General features: G+C 40.3%; 1 protein-coding gene across 1 annotated transcript in view; it reads left to right on the forward strand.

The window, feature by feature from the left end:
• The window catches only part of LOC129454959 (fibrocystin-L), a 125364-nt gene that overhangs the window by 83095 nt on the left and 21328 nt on the right, over positions 1-20941 (forward strand). Inside the window, exons 41-43 of the mRNA XM_073858725.1 lie at positions 2540-2717; positions 18233-18389; positions 18639-18795. Of these exons, the coding sequence (XP_073714826.1) occupies positions 2540-2717; positions 18233-18389; positions 18639-18795 (492 nt within the window). The remainder of the gene's footprint in view (positions 1-2539; positions 2718-18232; positions 18390-18638; positions 18796-20941) is intronic.

The raw sequence follows: 20941 nt of genomic DNA on the forward strand, positions 1-20941 counted from the left end.
CTGCATTCTGTGAGTATCAAATTTCTCACAATGAAAACTTTAACCCTTCTTGCACTGGCTTCGGTTAAACGGATAGGGGATCTTCATGCATTCTCGGTCAACGATTCGTGCCTTCAGTTCGGGCCCGCTAATATCAGTGTAACATTGAGACCCAGGCCCGGCTACGTGCCCAAAGTTCCCACCACTCCTTTTAAGGATCAAGTGGTGAACTTACAAGCTCTGCCCCAGGAGGAAGCAGACCCAGCCATGGCTTTGTTATGCCCTGTGCGCGCTTTGCGTGTATATGTGGACCGAACTCAAAGCTTTAGAACCTCAGAGCAGCTCTTTGTCTGTTACGGTGGTCAGCAGAAAGGGAAGGCTGTCACTAAGCAGAGGATGTCTCATTGGATTGTAGACACTATCGCCCTCGCGTATGAAAAGCAGGGTGTCCCTTGCCCCTTTAATTTGAGAGCCCACTCTACTAGAAGTGTGGCATCATCTTGGGCATTTGCTCGTGGTTCCTCGCTAGCAGACATTTGTAGAGCGGCTGGCTGGGCGACACCTAACACGTTCACCAGATTTTACAGTGTTCGTATTGAGCCGGTATCCTCTCGTGTTCTCTCCTCAAACCGGTAGAAACACTCAGAGTCGGCTCCTGTGTCGGCTTGCAGCCTCCGTTTTGGTGCTGAACGACTGCGCCAATATGGAAGGCCATAAGGTCAAAACGTCACAAAATAAGGTTTTGCCTTTCCTCCATCGCCTTTTCAGTCGATGTTGCGGAGCATCGGCTGTCAGCCTCTCATTAGCTGTATTCCTGAAAACCTGTGTTTGGCTAGGCCCCCGTATAGCGCCCCCGTGAGGTGTCCTATGCGCGTATTTCCGTGGAGCTAATCTGCCACGTTTCCCTTGCAGAGCCCGCTCTGCTCTCTCTCTAGTATAAATATAGTTATGAGAGTCACGTCATAGACCTATGGGCTATTTTCGCCACCCATTCGTACAATCTCCTCTGGGTTGGCTCCGCAGCGTCTCCTAGTTCCGCCCAGGCTGGATTCGCTTCCCAGTTTGCCTAGTTCACTATCGTGGGTTTAGGAACAAGTAGTGACCGGCCTTCTGCTGTAAGCCCAGGTTCCGCCTCTCGTAAAGTGAAGACGGAAGGTTTTACGCAGGCACTGGTAGGGTCAGCTCCAGTGGCGCTTTGGTAGGGATTCCCAATTCGTCGGTCACGACGTGACGTCGTAGTGACCGACTGAAAGGGAACGTCTCGGTTACGTATGTAACCCTCGTTCCCTGAAGGAAGGGAACGGAGACGTCACGTCCCGTCGCCACAGTTGCTGTTCCACTGCTGAGTCGGCCGGCCCCTTTATTTTGCCGGCTTCTCAGCGAAAAAAGCTGATTTGATTACTGCACCTGCCTCTCATTATATACCCGCGCGGCTGGGCAGCGCAGCAGGTGCAAATAATCTGCATGCCAATTTCATTGGCCTTTTAAATAGCTTCTCGAAGTAGATTTGCCACCGCGGAGCGGTTCCCAATTCGTCGGTCACGACGTGACGTCTCCGTTCCCTTCCTTCAGGGAACGAGGGTTACATACGTAACCGAGACGTTTTGACAACCATGGTTTTCAAAAACCATAGTTAAACCATGGTTACTGTAGTAAAACCATGGTTTTGCTCATAGTAATCAATACACCAAAAGAAACATGGTTACTACACTTTTACCACAATAAAACCATGGTTAATTTTCATAAGGGATGTCTCGGTTACGTATGTAACCCTCGTTCCCTGAAGGAAGGGAACGGAGACGTCACGTCCCATCACCACAGTTGCTGTTCCATTGCTGACTTAGGCCGTGCACTGTTGCCAGCTTTCTCAGCGAAAAGTAAGCTAATGATATTGCACCTGCTTCCTGTTTAAATACCCGAGCGGTGCCGGCAGATGCAAATATCTGCATGCCAAGTTCATTGGCGTGTTAGTTGTTTACGAAGTAGATTGGTCCCGCGAGGCGCTGTCCCCAATACGTCGGCCACGAAGTGACGTCTCCGTTCCCTTCCTTCAGGGAACGAGGGTTACATACATAACCAAGATGTTTTCCAAGATCATGAGGCTCAAGGGACATCGAAGTTGCCTACTTTCTATCTTCTCCACAGGTAATTCAGCACATTTGTTTAAAACTATACAGTCTATGGTGTAAACTCGAAGTTTTATAGTTGCTTGACTAACTATAGCATGGTTATCTAACATAAATAAATCTGTGTGCTATGATGGATCACAAACAAAGGGCATTGCAAATTGTTAATAATTTTTCCTTGCTTTTGCTTTGTACTGGAAGCCATGTTAACTTGGCATGACACAGCCACTGTACGAGTTAAAACGCGATCCGAATGGGGGGGGACTAGATAGTAATATTCAGTTGGTTGTCATATAGAATTTCACCGCTAGATGGGAGTAGATCCTACACAGTGGAGCTTTAAACATGTGACAGGTTAAATGCATTTTAGAAATGGATAAAGATCTCCTACTTACTTACTTACATACCATACATGTTATGTTTCTCTCTTGCAGTAACAGATGAAACAGATCGGGTCTGTGAGGTCGCAGTGATGAATGGCAATGATACAGTCTACATCCAAGACGGCTACACATACAGATCCTCTTTAACCCCTGTTATCAGTGATGTCACACCACGCAGAGGGGGAACTGCCGGAGGCACCAGACTCACCATTACTGGATCAGGCTTCAGGTGACAGAACAGATGTGCTGTACTGTACCGCATGCATAAACACTTTAATAATGTGAATGTCATACAGTGGCCACAAGAAACTTTTTAAACTGTATGGATGACTTGTACCAAATTACTTTAGTTAATATTACCCTAAAATTAATAAATGCTGATATCGTGATGGGCAAACTACAGCCCACATGGTAGTTTTAAATGGTTTATACACTCTCAGAAATAAAGGTACAAAAGGTACCTTTTAAAAAGGTTATAATATGTATCATTTATAAATATACAGATACAGTATGTATCTTTGAGGTACATTTACATTTAGGCATTTAGCATAAGGTGACCAGACTTCCCCGGGGACAGTCCCATTTTTTGGTGTTAGGTTCTCCATAAGCCCACAACAATAAAGAGATGAAAATATTCAAAAGGGTTTTGTCCATGATTGTAAATTCATAGACAATAACAAATAAGATTTCAAGGACATTTTAACCATTGAACTAGGACATGTTCCTACTTGTCATTTGAAAAATCTGGTCACCTTAATTTAGCAGATACTTTTGTCCAAAGCGACTTACAAAGATTAAGAAACAATAAAAGTGATATGTCATAGGGAGGCAATTGTACAAAGGGTGCCTGTAACAAGGTACAACTTTTCACTACTTTTAAACAATACCTGTTTGAGAGAAAAGAAAGTTTAGGTTGGTGCACTGAATTCCTTACAGAACCATAATCCCACCCCTGACCGGTGGGTTTAACACAACAAATCTATACCTACTGGGTGTCATCAATAACCGGTAAGGGAGTAAGGGGAGATGGGGAGACGGGCAGGTCTAGGCTTCATACTACTCCCTTTCTCAATGCCCTCCTCCTCAGAAACCTCAGGAGGAGGGACGAGCAAGTGATAACATTATGCGAATCTTTATTTTTTTGTAGCCATTTTTTGCCTTTATTTAACAGTGAGTGTAGGAGAGGACAGGAAAGTACAGGGAGGACTCCCAAAACTCTGTGTTTCGAAAATTAATAGCCCGATTTTGGGTCTTACTAGTCTTGTTTTACAGTTATGGCCTCATTTAGTGGACTTTTTTACTCAAAAAGGAGAAGAGAAAGAAATGCGGTCAATATTTATGTCAAGTATTTGTGGAAGAGATGGGTTTTTAATTATGTATTTTTTTATGTTTTAAGAGATGTGGCAGACTGGATTGCCATAGGAAGGTCATTCCACCAGCAAGACAAAAGTTAGCGGGAAGAAAAATCAGAGGAAAGAAAAATAAGCAGGAACGTGATTTAGTTCCCCTTTATAAGGGTAACACAAGGCGCAGCTCATTTGCTAAATGTAAGGTTGTGGATGGGGTGTAGGAATGTATGAAGGTGTGAAAGTATGCTGGAGCGGCCCCAGCGAAAGTGTTGTAAGTGAGTATTAGCGACTTGTACCAGATATGCGCTTCAAACGGTAGCCAGTGGAGAGAGATGAAAAGCGGCGTTACATGAGCCCTTTTCTGCTCCTGGAAGATGAGCCGAGCTACTGTGTTCTGAACTAATTAGAGTGGTTTAATAAACCACACAGGAAGGCCAGCAAGAAGAGCATTGCAGTAGTCCAGCCTGGAGATTACAAGGGCCTTAGTAAGAAGTTGTGCTGCATGCTCTGTGAGATATGGCTGTATCTTCCTGATATTGGATAGAGCAAAATGGCATGATCGCACTGTCTTTGCAATGTTATAAGAGAAAAACAGTTCACCATCAAAGCCTACACCGCTTTTATGAGGGTAACACCTTTAGGGTAACACCTGGCCGGATCTGGTCGACTCCGGGCAATGAAATCACACAAAATACGCATCAGGTGTGCGAAGAGAATGTGGCGATCGATGATTGGATCATCGAGAGAGAGGAGGACTTATATAAAGGGCCTTTGAGAAGCAGGAAGGGTGAAGTTTGTTTCGGGTGTTCGCTGGGAGTGAGACGGAAGTAACTAGTGTGGTGGTGAGAACGGCTGTTTTGACTTACAGGCTGTGGTGGAAAGAGGAAGGAGATTTATACCCGAAACATGGAGGAGATAAGTGCCAAGCCATTTGCTTACGTTGTGCTTTCATGACTGTGTGGTGTGTTTTGAAGGAATACTGGATGTTTGGAGGACAGAAAGAACGGAGCGAATTGGATATGCAGTAGAAGAAGGAGAGGCAAGCTAATCCAGTGGGTTATTGCTTTTGAACATTTGTCATGTGTTATGAGAAGCGAAGTGTGGATATTTAAAGGAACAGTCCGACACTTTGGGAAGTTTCCCTGTTTGTATATTACCACCAGTATTAGCGCTGTCTTCTTGCAAAAAGCCCATATCATCATAAACAACGAAGGTATTGCCTTGTGTTACTGTGAACTGGGTTGAGGACTACTGTTGTTTGGTGTGTTGATGCTTTTCCTTTGATGCCAATCTAACTAACAGTGTATGCTCATCACCCAGTCCGTTTGCATACGTGTTTTCTTGTTGGAGGTAGCGAAGGAGGAGGAAGGAGTCCCCGGTTTGTGACCTCAATACCCCCTTGCGTCTGTCCCAAGCCTAAACTGCACTATTAGCCAGGACTCGGAGCCCGGGCTGGATACGTATCACTGGCCTTTGTAGGACAAGGTGGACAAGAGTTTATTGTTGGAGCTGGACCATAAAACAATAAAACCCCATTCTGTGTCTGTTTTGAGAGACCTGTTGTCTCTCTCCACAGGGGTTACGGATACCCAGGAACTGATCTGTATTTCACCTCCTCTCTTTTATCCCTTAAGGGTTTGGTTACTGGAAATATACTAAACACATGTAACATTGGGTATATCATATGGTGTGATGCTACAAAGGTTTCATCTTCATGTTTGGTTTCGTTTTAAAGGTGATGGTGCAATGGTTAAAAAGGTCTAATTTCTATAATGCTAAGAGAAAGTATATCAAAGTTTAAAACTTAAGACATAAGCTGTACTCCTGTTATGGGTGTCACATCATGAGAAGATCTAGATTACAGATGGTTAACAGTCCCATTTGGTGCTCCTTCAGGTCACGAGAACCGACCAACCAAATCCTGATTTGAGATGGTATTATTCTTTGTCTCGTTCTGTGTATATAAGGTGGCTTGGCAAGAGACTTGGGGAAGTATTCTTTAGCAAGAATCTTCCCCACACTTTGGGTGTGTATATTCAGACATTATGGAAGTATTCTTTAGCAAGAAACTTTCCCACACGTTGGGTGTGTGTATTCAAACATCATGTAAGAAATCTTTAACAAGAATCTTTCTGAACCATTTTGGGTATATTATATTCATAATGGAAGTACTCTGTAGCCAGAGTGTCTATTGCCAGGTATGACTTTGTAACTTTTGTAACTGTTGATCATTTTAATTAATTGGAATTGAATCAAATTCTGTATGATATTGTTTAATTTATGTTTGAAGCTGAAACCTGCCTGGTATAAAAAATTGTTACATTTGATTCATCTGAATTCTTCAGAAATTGTATTGATTTATTTTAATTCTTTCAGAAATTGTTATGACCAGTAGATTAAAAGGAGTCTGGTATTACCACAAGATTATCCTGTCAGGATATGATCACAGTGGTGTTTTGATGTTGAATGGAGCAGGTAGCACATCTACCTGATTGGTCAGTTTGAATGTATGATGTTAGGTTTAGTCACATGGTCAAGGGAAAGAGAATATAGGTCTTGGTTTTCATGAGATCTGGGCTTTTGCCTTTTGGCATTTGCCATTTGCTTTCTGCCCTCTGCTTTTCTTCTTTACCTGAGTTCTTGGGTTTAGGCCTTTAGGCCTAGATTCCAGTTCTTAATGGTCATTCTCTTTCTTCTAAACTTTCTTTCTTTCTCTATCTTATCAGGTAATATCACACATACATTGGAAACAGTTAATTTTTTGTATTAAGTACCATTTCATGCATTTATAGTGTAACCATTTCAATTGTAACTTTAAGTCAGTACTGTTATTAAACCTTTTCATTTACAAATCTGTTGTTTAGTTTTGATTTAATGTTAATACTTAAACGCTCCATATTGCAATTCAATATATTTATATTCTAGCAATGCTCTCCCACATATTTTGCTATTATAACTGCACTTATTTCCGCCGTTGGTATAGGTTGCAGAAGGGTGATAATTGACCAGAAATACACAGTTTTATAATATCTTGCTGTTAACATTTCTCAGTCATTTCGGCGTTCCTACAGACTGAACCACTGTAGTGAATCCACACTTACAGTTTTTGGTGCCGAAACCCGGGATCCCTTGCAGTGAGTTTTCTGAGTTGTACTTTGTTTGATCAACTGAATGAGGACTTTATCACAGTTTATCCTGTGAATGTGTTAAAGACCTTCTGACCACATAGTGGGTAAGTCTGTTTTCATTGTTTCATGGCATGGTTAGTAAAATCTCCATTTGCATGAATTGTATGAAACAGAAATTAGAAGGACCCTGAATAGTCCTATTATCATTGTACAGTAGAGATTGTTTCAGATTATCTCCTCAGGGATGGAAGGGATTAATTTAAGTAATGATATATTGTTTGCTTTATGGAGCGAGAAAGTTGAACCTACACTTTCTAAATTATATAAAAAGGGTTTGAATTACAACGCTACCACTGATGATATTCTCACATGGTGGCACACAGTTGGTAGTGAACAAAGAAAATCCAAACATGCTGAAGTCATTGAGGCTTTGAATTTCATGACGTGCAAGCAGCTACGTAAAAATAATGCAATTTTTGACTCAGTCTTGAATGCTAAAAGTGATGAATTGAGAACCAAAAACGCTGAATTAAAAAAGTCAGAGGCAAAGATCCAAAATCTTCAAACTCAGATAGATCAACTATCATCTGAGCAGTTAGCCCTGGCTAAACAGTGTGAGAAGTATAAAGACATTATTGCAGATGTAAAGGCAAAACTAATTGTGCGAGACACTAAGTCTCCCCAAACGCTTAACAGCGATGGGACTAAAAAAGACGCTACTTGTACTAAAGAGAATGTATTTTCCAGAACCCAGAAAAGTGTTCCTATTTCAGTGATTGGGGTGATGCATCAACATGCTGGAACAGAACCGCATGTTGTGAAAGAAGCATTAGAGAGTCACAGACCTCCTAAAGCTCCAGTAGAACCAAGCTACAGACCCGGTGGTAAAATGAACAGGCTTTGTAATTCCTGTCATAAAATAGGCCATACAGAGGAGAAATGCTGGTCACTGCACTGCAAAAAAAGTCCGTAAAAATTTCAATGTTACTGCAGCTGGGTTGCCGGCAATTCACCGCAGATTCACACCCATGCCATTCACCGGCAAGAGTTTGCTCAAAGTTAAATAAATTTCAAACACCAACAAGTCCTTATCTCCACAGAATAAAACTATACAATAACAGCCTCACGCAAAGCACTCTGGGAACCAGAAATCATCATCAACCTTTTTTCGGTTTTTTGCTTCAGATTTTGTCTCCCAGAATGTCCCGCCTGATGCCGTTCCTTAGTCCCACTCTGTAAAGACAAAGACCTGCAAACGTTCAATGTTCATTCAACCCCGAACAAAATGTTGCCAGCAAATAACACAAATTCAAATATACGGCAAATCACCGGCAACTCAGCCGCAATTTCTACGGATTTTTTTTACAGTGTGGGCAGGGGCAGACCTCCACCTTATTATTTAAAATGTAGGAAATCACTTTCTAAGGACAGATGTAAGCAATCTGGTTTTGCAGGTAAAACCATTACTGAGTTAACTGCATTGTTCATGCAAGGACTCCAGCTGTTAACCTCACTTGCTAGTGGCTTAGCAGCCAGTTAGTATGTGTTTAACATTCTCATAGATTAACCTGTTTGCATTTCCTGATTTGTAATTGTTCGTAATGCATTGTTGTTTCTATAGAACACAAATTCTAGTTGTTTGTTGTACTATATGTACACATAGGCTAATGAAGTTAATTTCTTAAAACACTTGACTGTTTCCATTGTAAGTGTTGGACAAAACATTTAAGTGAGAGGTTGTTGAAGCTACATGTATTCTAGACCAGTTGTCTTGTGTTAATGGAATAACTTTTGCTCTTGAAATTGTCTACCAGTTTCAAGTTGTATGTGTTTCTATGTTGAAAGATTTGTCTCCTATGTGGTAAACTCTGCTATTCCTTGTATAGCTGCAGTCAGACCCTAAAGAGGAGCACAAAATTGCCATGTGGCTACAATGTGTTAATTGCATTAATGAAAATGTTTTACCTCACAACAGGATCCAGTAGCACTTTTACCATGCTTTCTAACTAAAAACACGGGTGTGAGAGATTAGAGCCAGATCACACACAATTTGCCTCACTTTAGTCATTTTCAAAATGTGGTTTTAAGCATCTGTTTTGGTTTCTTTTCAAAAAGTTTGATTAGTTTTGTCCCAAATATTGAAATCTTGATAAGAGTAATTTTCTATGTGTAATAATTTCATTAATTTTGCTATTATGTTTTACATTTAATTTGCTTTTTATGCAAGACATTTAAAAACCATCATGTTCTTTGTTATCATTTTGTTCATTTCATTTATAATGGTTATACTGGGACATTAAGATCTTTAAATATCATGTATTTGGTTACACTGAATATATTGTTGTTGTTACTCCTACTGACAAAGTGAGTTGTTAAAACTAACATTTGCTAAGTTTAAAAAGAAGCATTTCATTTACATGTTTCCAAAACAATGTAAGAGCTTTTATCAGTTTTTCTTTTATTCTCACCTTGACCATGTTTTAATGTATTTGACAGGGATTTAAGGCTGAAGACCAATCTGACCATTTAAAACTTCAGCGACAAATGCCATATGCTTTGCTGTTTGTTGTGCCATTTGCTTGAACCACAGGATTCCTGCTGTTTTACATCTTGGGTGTTGCCTCAAAGAGAAGGACAAAAGTGAAACCCCCTTCAGGGCCTGTTCTTGTGAAAGTGTGAAGTATCGATGGAAATCTGCATGATTATGAAAGGTGCAATTCCATTCGATGAAGCCTTTCATGCAGGGCTGTAAGGAGAAGGACGTCTTCAAGTCTCATCAACCAGCAACCAGTTTGGACAATAAGTCTGAAGATGACCACTGCACACAACTGAAAGCATAATCTTATGAACTGTGTCATCATGGGTCTTCTTACGTGTGGCCCACGCTGCCAAAGGGCGGATTTGTAGGAATTTATTACTTCGTCACAACCCCCTTTTCCATACTGTACCATCTGGATTCCTGTGCCTACTGATAGTGATAACAGACTATTGTCACAGCTGTTTATTCACTGCAGTGGGGGTTAAAGGTGTGGTCTTCTGATTGGTCAGTTTGAATGTATGATGTTAGGTTTAGTCACATGGTCAAGGGATTGAGAATAAAGGTCTTGGTTTTCATGAGATCTGGGCTTTTGCCTTTTGGCATTGGCCATTTGCTTTCTGCCCACTGCTTTTCTTCTTTACCTGAGTTCTTGGGTTTAGGCCTTTAGGCCTAGATTCCAGTTCTTAATGGTCATTCTCTCTCTTCTAAACTTTCTTTCTTTCTCTATCTTATCAGGTAATATCACACATACATTGGAAACAGTTAATTTTTTGTATTAAGTACCATTTCATGCATTTATAGTGTAACCATTTCAATTGTAACTTTAAGGGCCCTATTTTAACGATCTAAGCGCATTGTCTAAAGCGCACAGCGCAACGTCTAAATGGGCGTGTCCGAATCCACTTTTGCTAATTTAACGACGGGAAAAATCGTTTTTGTGCCGAGCGCATGGTCGAAAAGGGTAGGTCCTATTGTAATGGGAGTATTTTGGGCGTAACGTGCAGTAAACCAATGAGAGTCACAGCTCTCATTCCCTTTAAAAGCAAGTTGCGCTGGCGCTATAATCCCTATTTAGATGACGGACTTTGTAAACTGAAAAACTAAACGGAGGTAGAAGATCCCCAGTTTAAGATTAATGTTAAATAATTGTGTTGTTTTTCCCTTATATTGAAATTGTTATTTTTTTATTAAAACCTTTAAAACCCGTTTTCTTTTAGTCATGTAAGTAAAAAGCAGGCTTGTAATTGCTTTAAATGTATGGCTATCCAATATCATCAAAAAATAATTTTCAAGTATGTAAGATAAGGTTTGTACTCTAAAAATACTTTATTTGTAACAAACAGGAGATAAAGAATTTACAAACGGCTCTCCGCACGTTTCAGCACTTTGGACAGCGTTTTTTTTTAACAAAGAGTTTTTTTAAGCATTACTTACAAATGTTTCTCATCTCGCCATATCCACAGGTACATCATATACAATAAATCCGTGAGGTAGCATTAAAAAAAAAACATTTAAAAACAGACGCATTTGTTTAAAGTAAAGCTTTTATTTACTTACCAGGCTACAGGTGAAGCAGCTCTTTGCGCCTTCTAACGTCTCATAATTAGTCCTCATTTATAAATATGTCCAAGAGACTCAATAATCTCTTAAATTCAATCCTTTAATCTTTCATATTTAAAAGCATTTTTGTGCTGCTGCGCATTTATGTACTTTGTGATAAGCAAACCCGCGTTGTCCTCCCGTTTATAGGCGCATATTATTAATGCGCTCTTTAAATAACATAAAACATATTGCGCCATTGACTTTAGACTTTAGACCAGTCTATTTTAGTTGCCTCAAAATAGCAACGCGCCAACAATGCACCTGAACACACCTCGTTTTTCAGACCAGAACGCCCATGGGCGCAAAGGGGGCGCAAATGCATTTGCTATTTAAACAACGCGGCGCTAAACGTGAAAATTAGGGTGGAAACTAGCGAAAGACACTTGTGTGCGCATTGCGCTGCATTGCGCCGGGTGTAAGATAGAGCCCTAAGTCAGTACTGTTATTAAACCGTTTCATTTACAAATCTGTTGTTTAGTTTTGATTTAATGTTAATACTTAAACGCTCCATATTGCAATTCAATATATTTATATTCTAGCAATGCTCTCCCACATATTTTGCTATTATAACTGCACTTATTTCCGTCGTTGGTATAGGTTGCAGAAGGGTGATAATTGACCAGAAATACACAGTTTTATAATATCTTGCTGTTAACATTTCTCAGTCATTTCGGCGTTCCTACAGACTGAACCACTGTAGTGAATCCACCCTTACACCGGCAACCTCTGACTAAGATCAGAACTGGCAATTTTGTGTCCGTGAGATGTACGCAAACGGCCGGCGTATATCCTGTGCGATATCGGGTCCCTAATGAACGAATAATTAAGACTATGGGAATTTATAAATAATCAAACATCTTAATTATGATCAACAGATAATTGGAATAATGCACAAAATTCTTAATATATTAAATTGGAGTCAGATTATAATTTAAACACAGAGATCAAAGAAATTAATTTAATCATGGAATGATTCTTCTAGAAGCGCTGAGGAAGGAACGAACACAAGACCCCTTCACCCACTCCACTTGTATCTGTCGTTGGGCTTGTGGGTGGTACCTTACACCTTATATCACCGTGAGTGTGTGGAGTGCGGTGGGTGATTTCTTTTGAGTGTTCGCACAAGGAAAATTGCAGTTCAGTACTTTTGCCAGTATTTGTCAGTGATAGTATTCTAGGCCGAGGGAAGAGCTCTGCCTGAGAGGAGCAGAGTGCTGGTGTTTTACAGTACTTCAACGCATGTCCATGACTGGGGGACTGGTTGACCTTCCTCATCGCCTGGTGGTGGTGCTGTGGCCGTGGAAGTAAGAGCTTGCTTTGATTATTGTGCCTTGTGTTAAGAAAGGGTGTATCTGTATTTGCATACTGCTGTTGGGATATTCTCTGGTTCCCTTCACATATACCAACCCTATTGTTGAGTGTTTCCAGATGCCATGCTAAAGAGCCACAGCTCCGTATTCCTACCTGCCTCCTTGCTTGTATGCTAAAGAGCTAAAGCTCTGCACCGTCTCCTGACTGCTCTCCTGAACGTCGAAGGGCTAAAGCCCTGGATGCTTGCTTGTACGTCTACCTGTGAGTGAAGAGCTAAAAGCCTTTTCTTCTTGCCTGTACGTCCTCTCCAGCCACCTGTACGCCCAAAAGCTAAAGCCCTGTGTACTCATCCGTATACTTACCTGTACGCCCAACAGCCAAAGTCCTGTGTACTCGCCTGTATACCCACCTGTACGCCCAAAAGCCAAAGCCCTGTGTACTCACCTGTATACCCACCTGTACGCCCCCCCAAAAAACTAAAGTCCTGTGTACTCACCTGTATAGCCGCCTGTACGCCCAAAAGCCAAAGTCCTGTGTACTCACATGTATACTTGCCTGTACGCCCAAAAGCTTTGTTACAATTTTAGCTCTCTTGTCTGTCTGCTCATTGGGGTGTTTCGGGAACTCCTTGGGGTGGAAATAGAAGGAGGAGCACGACTCACAGCATTGGTGGTCCGCTCCCACCTGTGACAAACCCCCTTGACCATCTGGTGAGCTGTGGACCCTGCACCCTTCCACGACACCCTGAAGGATCTCTCAGAGAAATAAGATTTGAAGCTTAATAACTTTGCTGTCAGTCAGCAGAGAAAAGGAGGAAAAGTGGTAGTCGGATGAAAGTGAAGTGTATTCTGAGGTATGTGATGAAGAAAAAAAATTACTAATGGATGAAGTTTTGTTGCTGAAATATTGAGCAAAGTCATCAGCTGACAAAGAGGAGGCGGGTGGAGGGGGGGGGTAGAGGAGAGAGTTAAAGGTTTTGAACAGCTGGCTTGTGTTTGGTGTGTTAGCTACTTTTATGGTAAAGAAGGATGTTTTAGCTGTAGTGACAGCAGCAGAGAAAGAGGAGAGAAGAGACTGGTAGTGACAGAGGTCTGCCCGGTTGTTAGACTTGCATCATTTCCTTTCAGCAGCCCTGAGTGTAGTCCATTGCTCACGGAGAATATCGGACAACCAAGGGCAAGAGGGAGTAGCACGAGGTGATCTGGATTACAGGACAAATATTATCTAAACAAGATTAAACAAGAGTAGAGCATAAGGTGTCAGTGGCAGCATCAGCATCTAAAGACAGGAAGTGGGATGGAAGAGAGATGCCACATCAGCGGAGAGGGTACTAGGGGAGAGAGAACAAAATAAACTGAAATAAACTGGTTGCAGCGCGGGTGTGTGTGATGTAGGAAGGTGTAAGTTGAAAGCGATAAAGAATTGGTCAGATAGATGGAGATGAATGACCGTAATGTTGTCTGTAGTGGAGTTGCGGGTGTAGACGAGATCAAGCTGGTTTCCAGACCTGTGAGTGGCAGCGTTGGTGAGGCGAGATAAGTATTTGAAAGTGTTATTTGTGCATAGTAAAGTGAGTGGAGTGTACTTCCAGCTATTGTTACTGAGCAAACCTGTGCCACCACACTGGCCTGATTGGCGAGGAGAGGTTTTCTCAGTCAGAGCCAGGAAAATCAGCAGCCATATAACCCTGTAAGCCCAAGACAGCTTGTCCACTGAAGCTAAACAGGGCTGAGTCTGGTCAGTACTTGGATGGGAGACCACCTGGAAAAACCAGGTTGCTGCTGGTATTGGTGTTAGTGAGACCAGCAGGGGATGCTTACTCTGTGGTCTGTGTGGGTCCTAACAACTCAGTATAGTGACAGGGACACTTTACTGTCAAAAAAAACCCGTCCTACAGATGAGACGTTAAACCGAGGTCCTGACTCTTGTTGGACTTTAAGGCGTCCAATGCATGTTCATAATTTGAGAAAGACACAAATATCTAAATTGAATATTTATTGATCAGATATGAAAAAGTTACAGCATGCTGGGCCGTCTCAAGCCATAACAGCAGGATTCGACGGACTACCCGCTTAGGACAAAAAACATGAGTATTTATCGTCGTTCTTTCTTCACAATTCCTCCTCCCCCAATGGGCTGTTCTCGTTCATCTGACTCCATCTCCACATACCTTTGTAACCTGTGGGGGTTGCATATCACACAGACAGAAAGACATACACAGACCATTCTGTTCCTTATCTGGACATCTTTGTAACTTTAACACTTTTAGCAATCATCATGAAATGTAGGCAGTAAATATGTAAAACATAATTATTCAACAACACAACAATACTCCATTGTTCATCAATTGGTTAAATGCATTCATTAGTTAAACATACTAATTTTCAATTTCTCTAAATGTAACATAGTTATAAAGCAAGCAACTTGTTTATTGAAACCATCTGTTTTGGGTGTTTTCCCTTCAGGGCTTTTTTACAGCCCCCCGGCTCACACACACACACACACACACACTTTGTGCCCTCGAGCATTTCATCCCTATATGGCAATGTCTTATTACAGGGCAATCTTCTACATTAGTCATGGGCACAAAGGCATAATCATTTATATATTTTAACACATTTATATTCATAGCAACATGTAATTTTATAAATCCAAACACCTCTACATGTAACAATCTGGAAATGAATGATTGACAGTGAACTAATATCAAAAGCATGCACTTCTTTGTCTGTGTGTTTTCTCCTTCAAGCTTTGCTCTTATCTCGACAATTTCCAGATGTACATTCCTCAGCATATGCTGTTTCTCCCCCAACCGAAACCACAGCCTCTCAACTTTTACACACCCACACAGACAACTTTCTTGTATTAAGTAAAGAAATCATTGTTGTAAAAATAAACATGAATTAAGATTATAAACAGCACGATTAGTAAAACAAAATCAAATCCCACACTCTCTGTGGTTGTTAAAAATCCCAGGATGTCCTTTGAAAAAGAGTAGGGGTGTGCCCCGGCATCCTGGCCAAACTTACCCGTTGGCCTACTAATCATCCCCTCATACTAATTGGCTATATCACTCTCTCCACTAATAAGCTGGTGTGTGGTGGGCATTCTGGCGCAATATGGCTGCTGTCGCATCATCCAGGTGGATGCTGCACATTGGTGGAATCCAATTTCATATGTAAAGCGCTTTAAGAACTGCAGAAAAGCGCTATATAAAATGTAACAAATTATTATTATTATTATGTTGAATGTTTGGGATCTAGTCACTTTAAGTGCAAACCTAATAAAGTGCAATAAAAACAAACTATCTGGCTAGAGCACATGAGTAAACAAACAAATCACTTGCTAAACAGAGACTAACAAACATGCTAACTGTCAGGAATTGCTGGAGAGATGAACCCAAAAGCACACGATGTCGGGGGAAAAACAGAAAACACTTTATTTGATGAAAAACAAAAACCCACAAGGTGGTACAAAACATGAAACAAGAACTCTGACAAATAACATTAAGACCTTGACTAGAACACTTGACTTGAACGTACACGAACACGAGCACAATACAAAATGATACTGCCCAGAACTAAGGACACAAAAACATTAAATAGAAAAAAACAAACAAGATAACGAGTGGGAACAGGTGATGGGAGAAAACCAATTATTACTAATAAGCAGGAGAACGAAGGGCGGGGTCAAAAGACAAGACACCGGAGGCACATGCCACAATAAACAAGGCATGAGCCTTCTAGTGATGGGCAGTCTGGCTCTTTCCATAGATTCGGCTCAAGCTCCGGCTCTACCTTTTAGTGATGGCAGTCCGGCTCTTTCATAGATTCGGCTCTCCTGGCTCGGCTCCCTTAGAAGAGCCGGCTCTTACGGTGCCACCCCTGCATGTGTCTGAAGATTCGGCTCTGCTCGTTCGCTACAAAGAATCAGCTCTTAGAGCGGCTCGTTCGCGAACGACCCATCACTAGAGCCTTCACATAAAGCCTGGGACTGCCAGAACTCTGCCACCATGACAAAATACAAATACAACACAAGACTTCAAGGCAGAGTTCTGACAGCTAACAGGGTTAAAAATAATGACTTGTAAAGTGACTTCAGCATTGCCCATGGGGGGTTAAATTATTGTAAAATACATGTTGAGGTGAGTTCAACAAGTTTAATTTCATGTGCATATTTTTCAGGCTGGCTAGTTGCTATTTAGACCTGCTTGTGAGCAAACCAATTGGGGTCATCGATATGTCCAGGTTTTTTATCAGACATAGGTGGCAACCCCAGTGACAACTTTTGTACCTTCTTTAAAAAAAATTCTGAGAGTAGTCTTTGCATATAATGTAGGCCCAAAATGACTAATTTGATGCTATTCAATAAAGATCCAATAGATGGCGCAGCCTTGCAGTGTGGTATAGACCACTTTCGTGTTTGCAAACAGAGATGACTTTTTTTGTGGAGCGGAGCCAAACTGGTTGCAGAAAGTGACGGCTCTGCAGTAGCGGTGTGAAGTGTTTTAGCATTAAACCGTCATTGTTATGGATCCGGTGTTCTGTCGAAGTCTGATTCCCCTATGTTTCCCTTTAGTGCAATGAATGTTTCTTATAGCGTTTAAATCATGTTACGTTTATTTTTTAGATAAATAAAAAGTTTAAATGGCTTGGCTACTGATATGCATGTAATGTAATGTATATATATATATATATATATATATATATATATATATATATATATATATTGTTATTTTTTGCTAAATAACTTATTTTACAGTCTGAATCACTAAAGTACATATTAAAGCAATACAATCATGTATTCTATAGAATAACGTTTATTAAATATTTCATCATTTTCCTGTTTTCTATTATTTCTTCCTTATATTTATAGCTTCTAAAAGTATTATGTTTACACACAAATTAAAAAGGCCTGTTATATATTAATAACACTTTACATCATGTGTGTGTGTGCTATATTTATATATTTATTAAGTATGTAAACATAATAATTTTAAAAACAAACAGGAAGAAGACATGAGCTAAAATATAAGGAAACAAAAATAAATAATAGGAAACGAAAAAAATGAAATAAAAAAGGATATTATTGCTTTTTCAGTATAATTTTTTTATCCTAAATAAATTATAAATGTACCGTGATAAAAACGCTATAAGAAACACATAGAAGGAACAGACTTTGACAGAACACCGGACATCCTTTCTACTGTATTTCTATTCTAATTATTAATAGATATCCAGATGATTTCATCGCGCCAGTTTGTCCGTTTAAGGGGTTATTGCAATCATAAACACCTACGTTTATCTTTAAATAGTGTCTTCGACGATGGTATTCTATAAAAATGAAGGTAATCTTTTTTGGCATTCATATTCTGATACTTGACAGCACAACAGGACATTTTCTACTGAGTTATCTTGCTCGTTTCACTGGTGTCTAATGTATTTCCACTGTATTCTGCAACCGCATTGCGCGCGGAGCTTGCAGTGACGTAACTGTGATGTCTACTTTAAACTGGTCTATATTTACTTTACTGCTGCAGCCTTTGCATAAATGAGTGAAATAAATGAGTCTGAGATGCAACAAGCATAAAAGACTATTAAACATCTTACAATGTTCATCAATCTTAAGAAAATACATTTTTAAAAAAGACTATAGGAGCAAAAATCAAGTTTTACTCTTTCTAGGTAAGATTTTTTTATCCAAACCAATTAAAATGTCAATTTAAAGTGTGACTTGTAGTTAATACAATATATGCTTTTCAGGGTTAAAGTATTTTTACCTTTTATAAACTTTCCTTTCCTTGTCTCACATGTAGCACAAATGCCGGTGAACTTAACGTGACTATTGCGGGATCTGTCTGCGATGTACAGTCAGCCAATCAGACCCAGATTATTTGTGTGACCAACGCTCAAAACAAATCACAGGAAACTAAAGTGCGAGTCCAAATAGGAAACAGAGGAATCGCCACAATGGTAACACCAAGATATATTTAATTTCTCTACAGTATTTGGACAATCATAAATAGTGAAATATCTATAAACTGTAAGGTTTAGCCAAATTCAGCCCAAACTCTTTACCCCCCCCTTAAAAAAACTACATACAAATATGTAGTACAAGCTACCAAAGCTTTATCAAGTTTTTTATTTTTTTATAATAAGCCTTTTAAAAATATATTAGCAATTAGAGTTACAAACATTAATGGATATTTTCCTGTTTCTCAGGATCATGCTGATTTCTTCTACATTGATGTATGGTCATCTCCCTATACATGGGGTGGTCTCTCTCCTCCTGAGACGGGCACACTGGCTGTAATCACTGCTGGTCAAACCATTCTGTTGGACACCAGCACTCCTGTCCTAAAGATGCTCCTTATCCAAGGTATGTCCATTTAGACACTACTTTATAAATATCTTACATTAACTCAAAAGCTGTGAACTTTGAATATGAGTTATGGGCTATACTCCAGCCAAATATCACAATTACCCAATGATTTACTCAACCTAAAGCAATCCAAAATGTATTTGTCCATCATCTATCAGACGAACATCTAAGCTTATAACAGTAGAAAACATGGATCAGGGAATAACTTCTGACTCTCTCTCTCTCTCGATAATCACCAAGATGGTGTCGTTACCAGAAGTTAGTTAATCACCTTGATCCCTGTTTTCTACCATTTTAAAGGTTGGAAGAGCAAGGACATTTACTAAAATAACTCCAAATGTGTTTGTCTGAAAGATGATGGACATCATGTATCTCGGATTGCTTGAGGGTGAGTAAATCATGGAGTAATTTTGGCTGGAGTATCCCTTTAAGTGGGTGCCCTTAGGGGAGATGCTAGACGTCTTCCCCATCAAAGGTCAAATAATCCTAGACTCATTCACTGTACCAAAACATTATTCACTGTAATCCCTGTGAAAGTCTTCAAGTATTCAAGATGGCGCCAGGTTGTGTGTTGGCTTCTTCTTCTTCTTTAAAATTTTACGGCAGCCGGAATCCATTACTGCACTATACCCGATAGTATAAACCAGTGTCTATTAAAATTTTGAAAAAATAATGTTTTCCCCTTCCGCTTCACCCTACTTCTAAAATACTTTTCAGCGATATTTCTTGCAAACCAACTTCATACAACTCTCTAATAAGCTCTTTTCTTTGGTGGTCATAATTTCTGCAATACATGTTGCACCGTCTCAGGTTCCTGACATGAACACATGCAACTCTGATGCTTTCCTAAAATCAATCAATTTTATGATGACATCTATGTTTTCCTTTTGAACAGTTTCCTTAGCCAACTTATCAACCTTTTCATTTGATACAAAAGCTACATGAGCTGGCACCCATATAAATGATACTTCTACCCCTCTTATTTTCACATCTTTAATATGGGGCGGCAGTGGCTCAGTGGTTCATGTAGGTTGTCTACAAACCGGAAGGTTGGTGGTTCAATCCCTGGCTCCACCGGACCAAGTGTCGAAGTGTCCTTGAGCAAGACACTTAACCCCAGCTGCTCCCGACGAGCTGGATGGCGCCTTGCATGGCTGACACCACCGTCGGTGTATGAATGTGTGAGTGAATGGGTGAATGTGAGGCAAAAAAACTTGTAAAGCGCTTTGGATGGCCATAGGTCTGTTAAAAGCGCTATATAAATGCCATCCATTTTCCAATTGCCAAAAGAATTTCATATATACGGTCTTGCTGACTCCTTGATAGCCCTTTCTTAATACTCTTAATAGCTGACACTGAGTCACTGCATATCAACACTTTATGATTTTTAATTTGTTCCATCCATTGCACTGCCATTAAAATTGCTTATACCATGGTCTGTTTAAATACTTGATTCTGATTGGCTGGAAGGTGTGCATTAAAACCGTTTAATGCACAGGTAGGTCCAGTCAGTTTGATTACAGTTGGAAATTAATCTGCTACTATAAACATTGGTAATCATAGTAACACAGTTACACTTGCAGAGAGAGGAAGAGAGAGAGCGAGATGTAAGTGCGTCTCTCTTTAAAGTGTGCCGGTTTTATTTCACACTTTACATAAATAAATAAATGACATGATTAGTTCAAATAAATATTGCCTTGTCACTGTCCTTGTTGCCTGTCATTCATAAATTATTTTAATAAATCAATAAAAGAATTATTAAGTTAGCAACGAGGGGATATACTGTAAAGAAGAGGCACACAGGTAACTTGCGCACGCATCTCTCTCTCTCTCTCTCTCTCTCTCTCTCCCTCCCTCCCTTCCTCTCCCTCGGGTCTTTCTCTTTTTGTTCTCTGTCTCTCTCTTTTAATAATGAATTTAAATAAATGTGATTTCTTCTCTGACGGTCGCGCTGCTACTGTGGTTACATGCGTGGTTACTGCCTACCAGCGGTCTGCGCGTGTGTTTGCATGTCGACGCGGACGACGACGCAAAAGTATAAATGAAAACGGACGCAGAACCTATGCCAGAACAGTCCTTATCATATATAGCCATTTCCTGTGCCACTGACTCACATGTCCATCCAAAACTTGGAAGTCTTGCC

This window comes from Misgurnus anguillicaudatus, chromosome 20, assembly GCF_027580225.2.
Source record: "Misgurnus anguillicaudatus chromosome 20, ASM2758022v2, whole genome shotgun sequence".
NCBI lineage: Eukaryota > Metazoa > Chordata > Actinopteri > Cypriniformes > Cobitidae > Misgurnus > Misgurnus anguillicaudatus.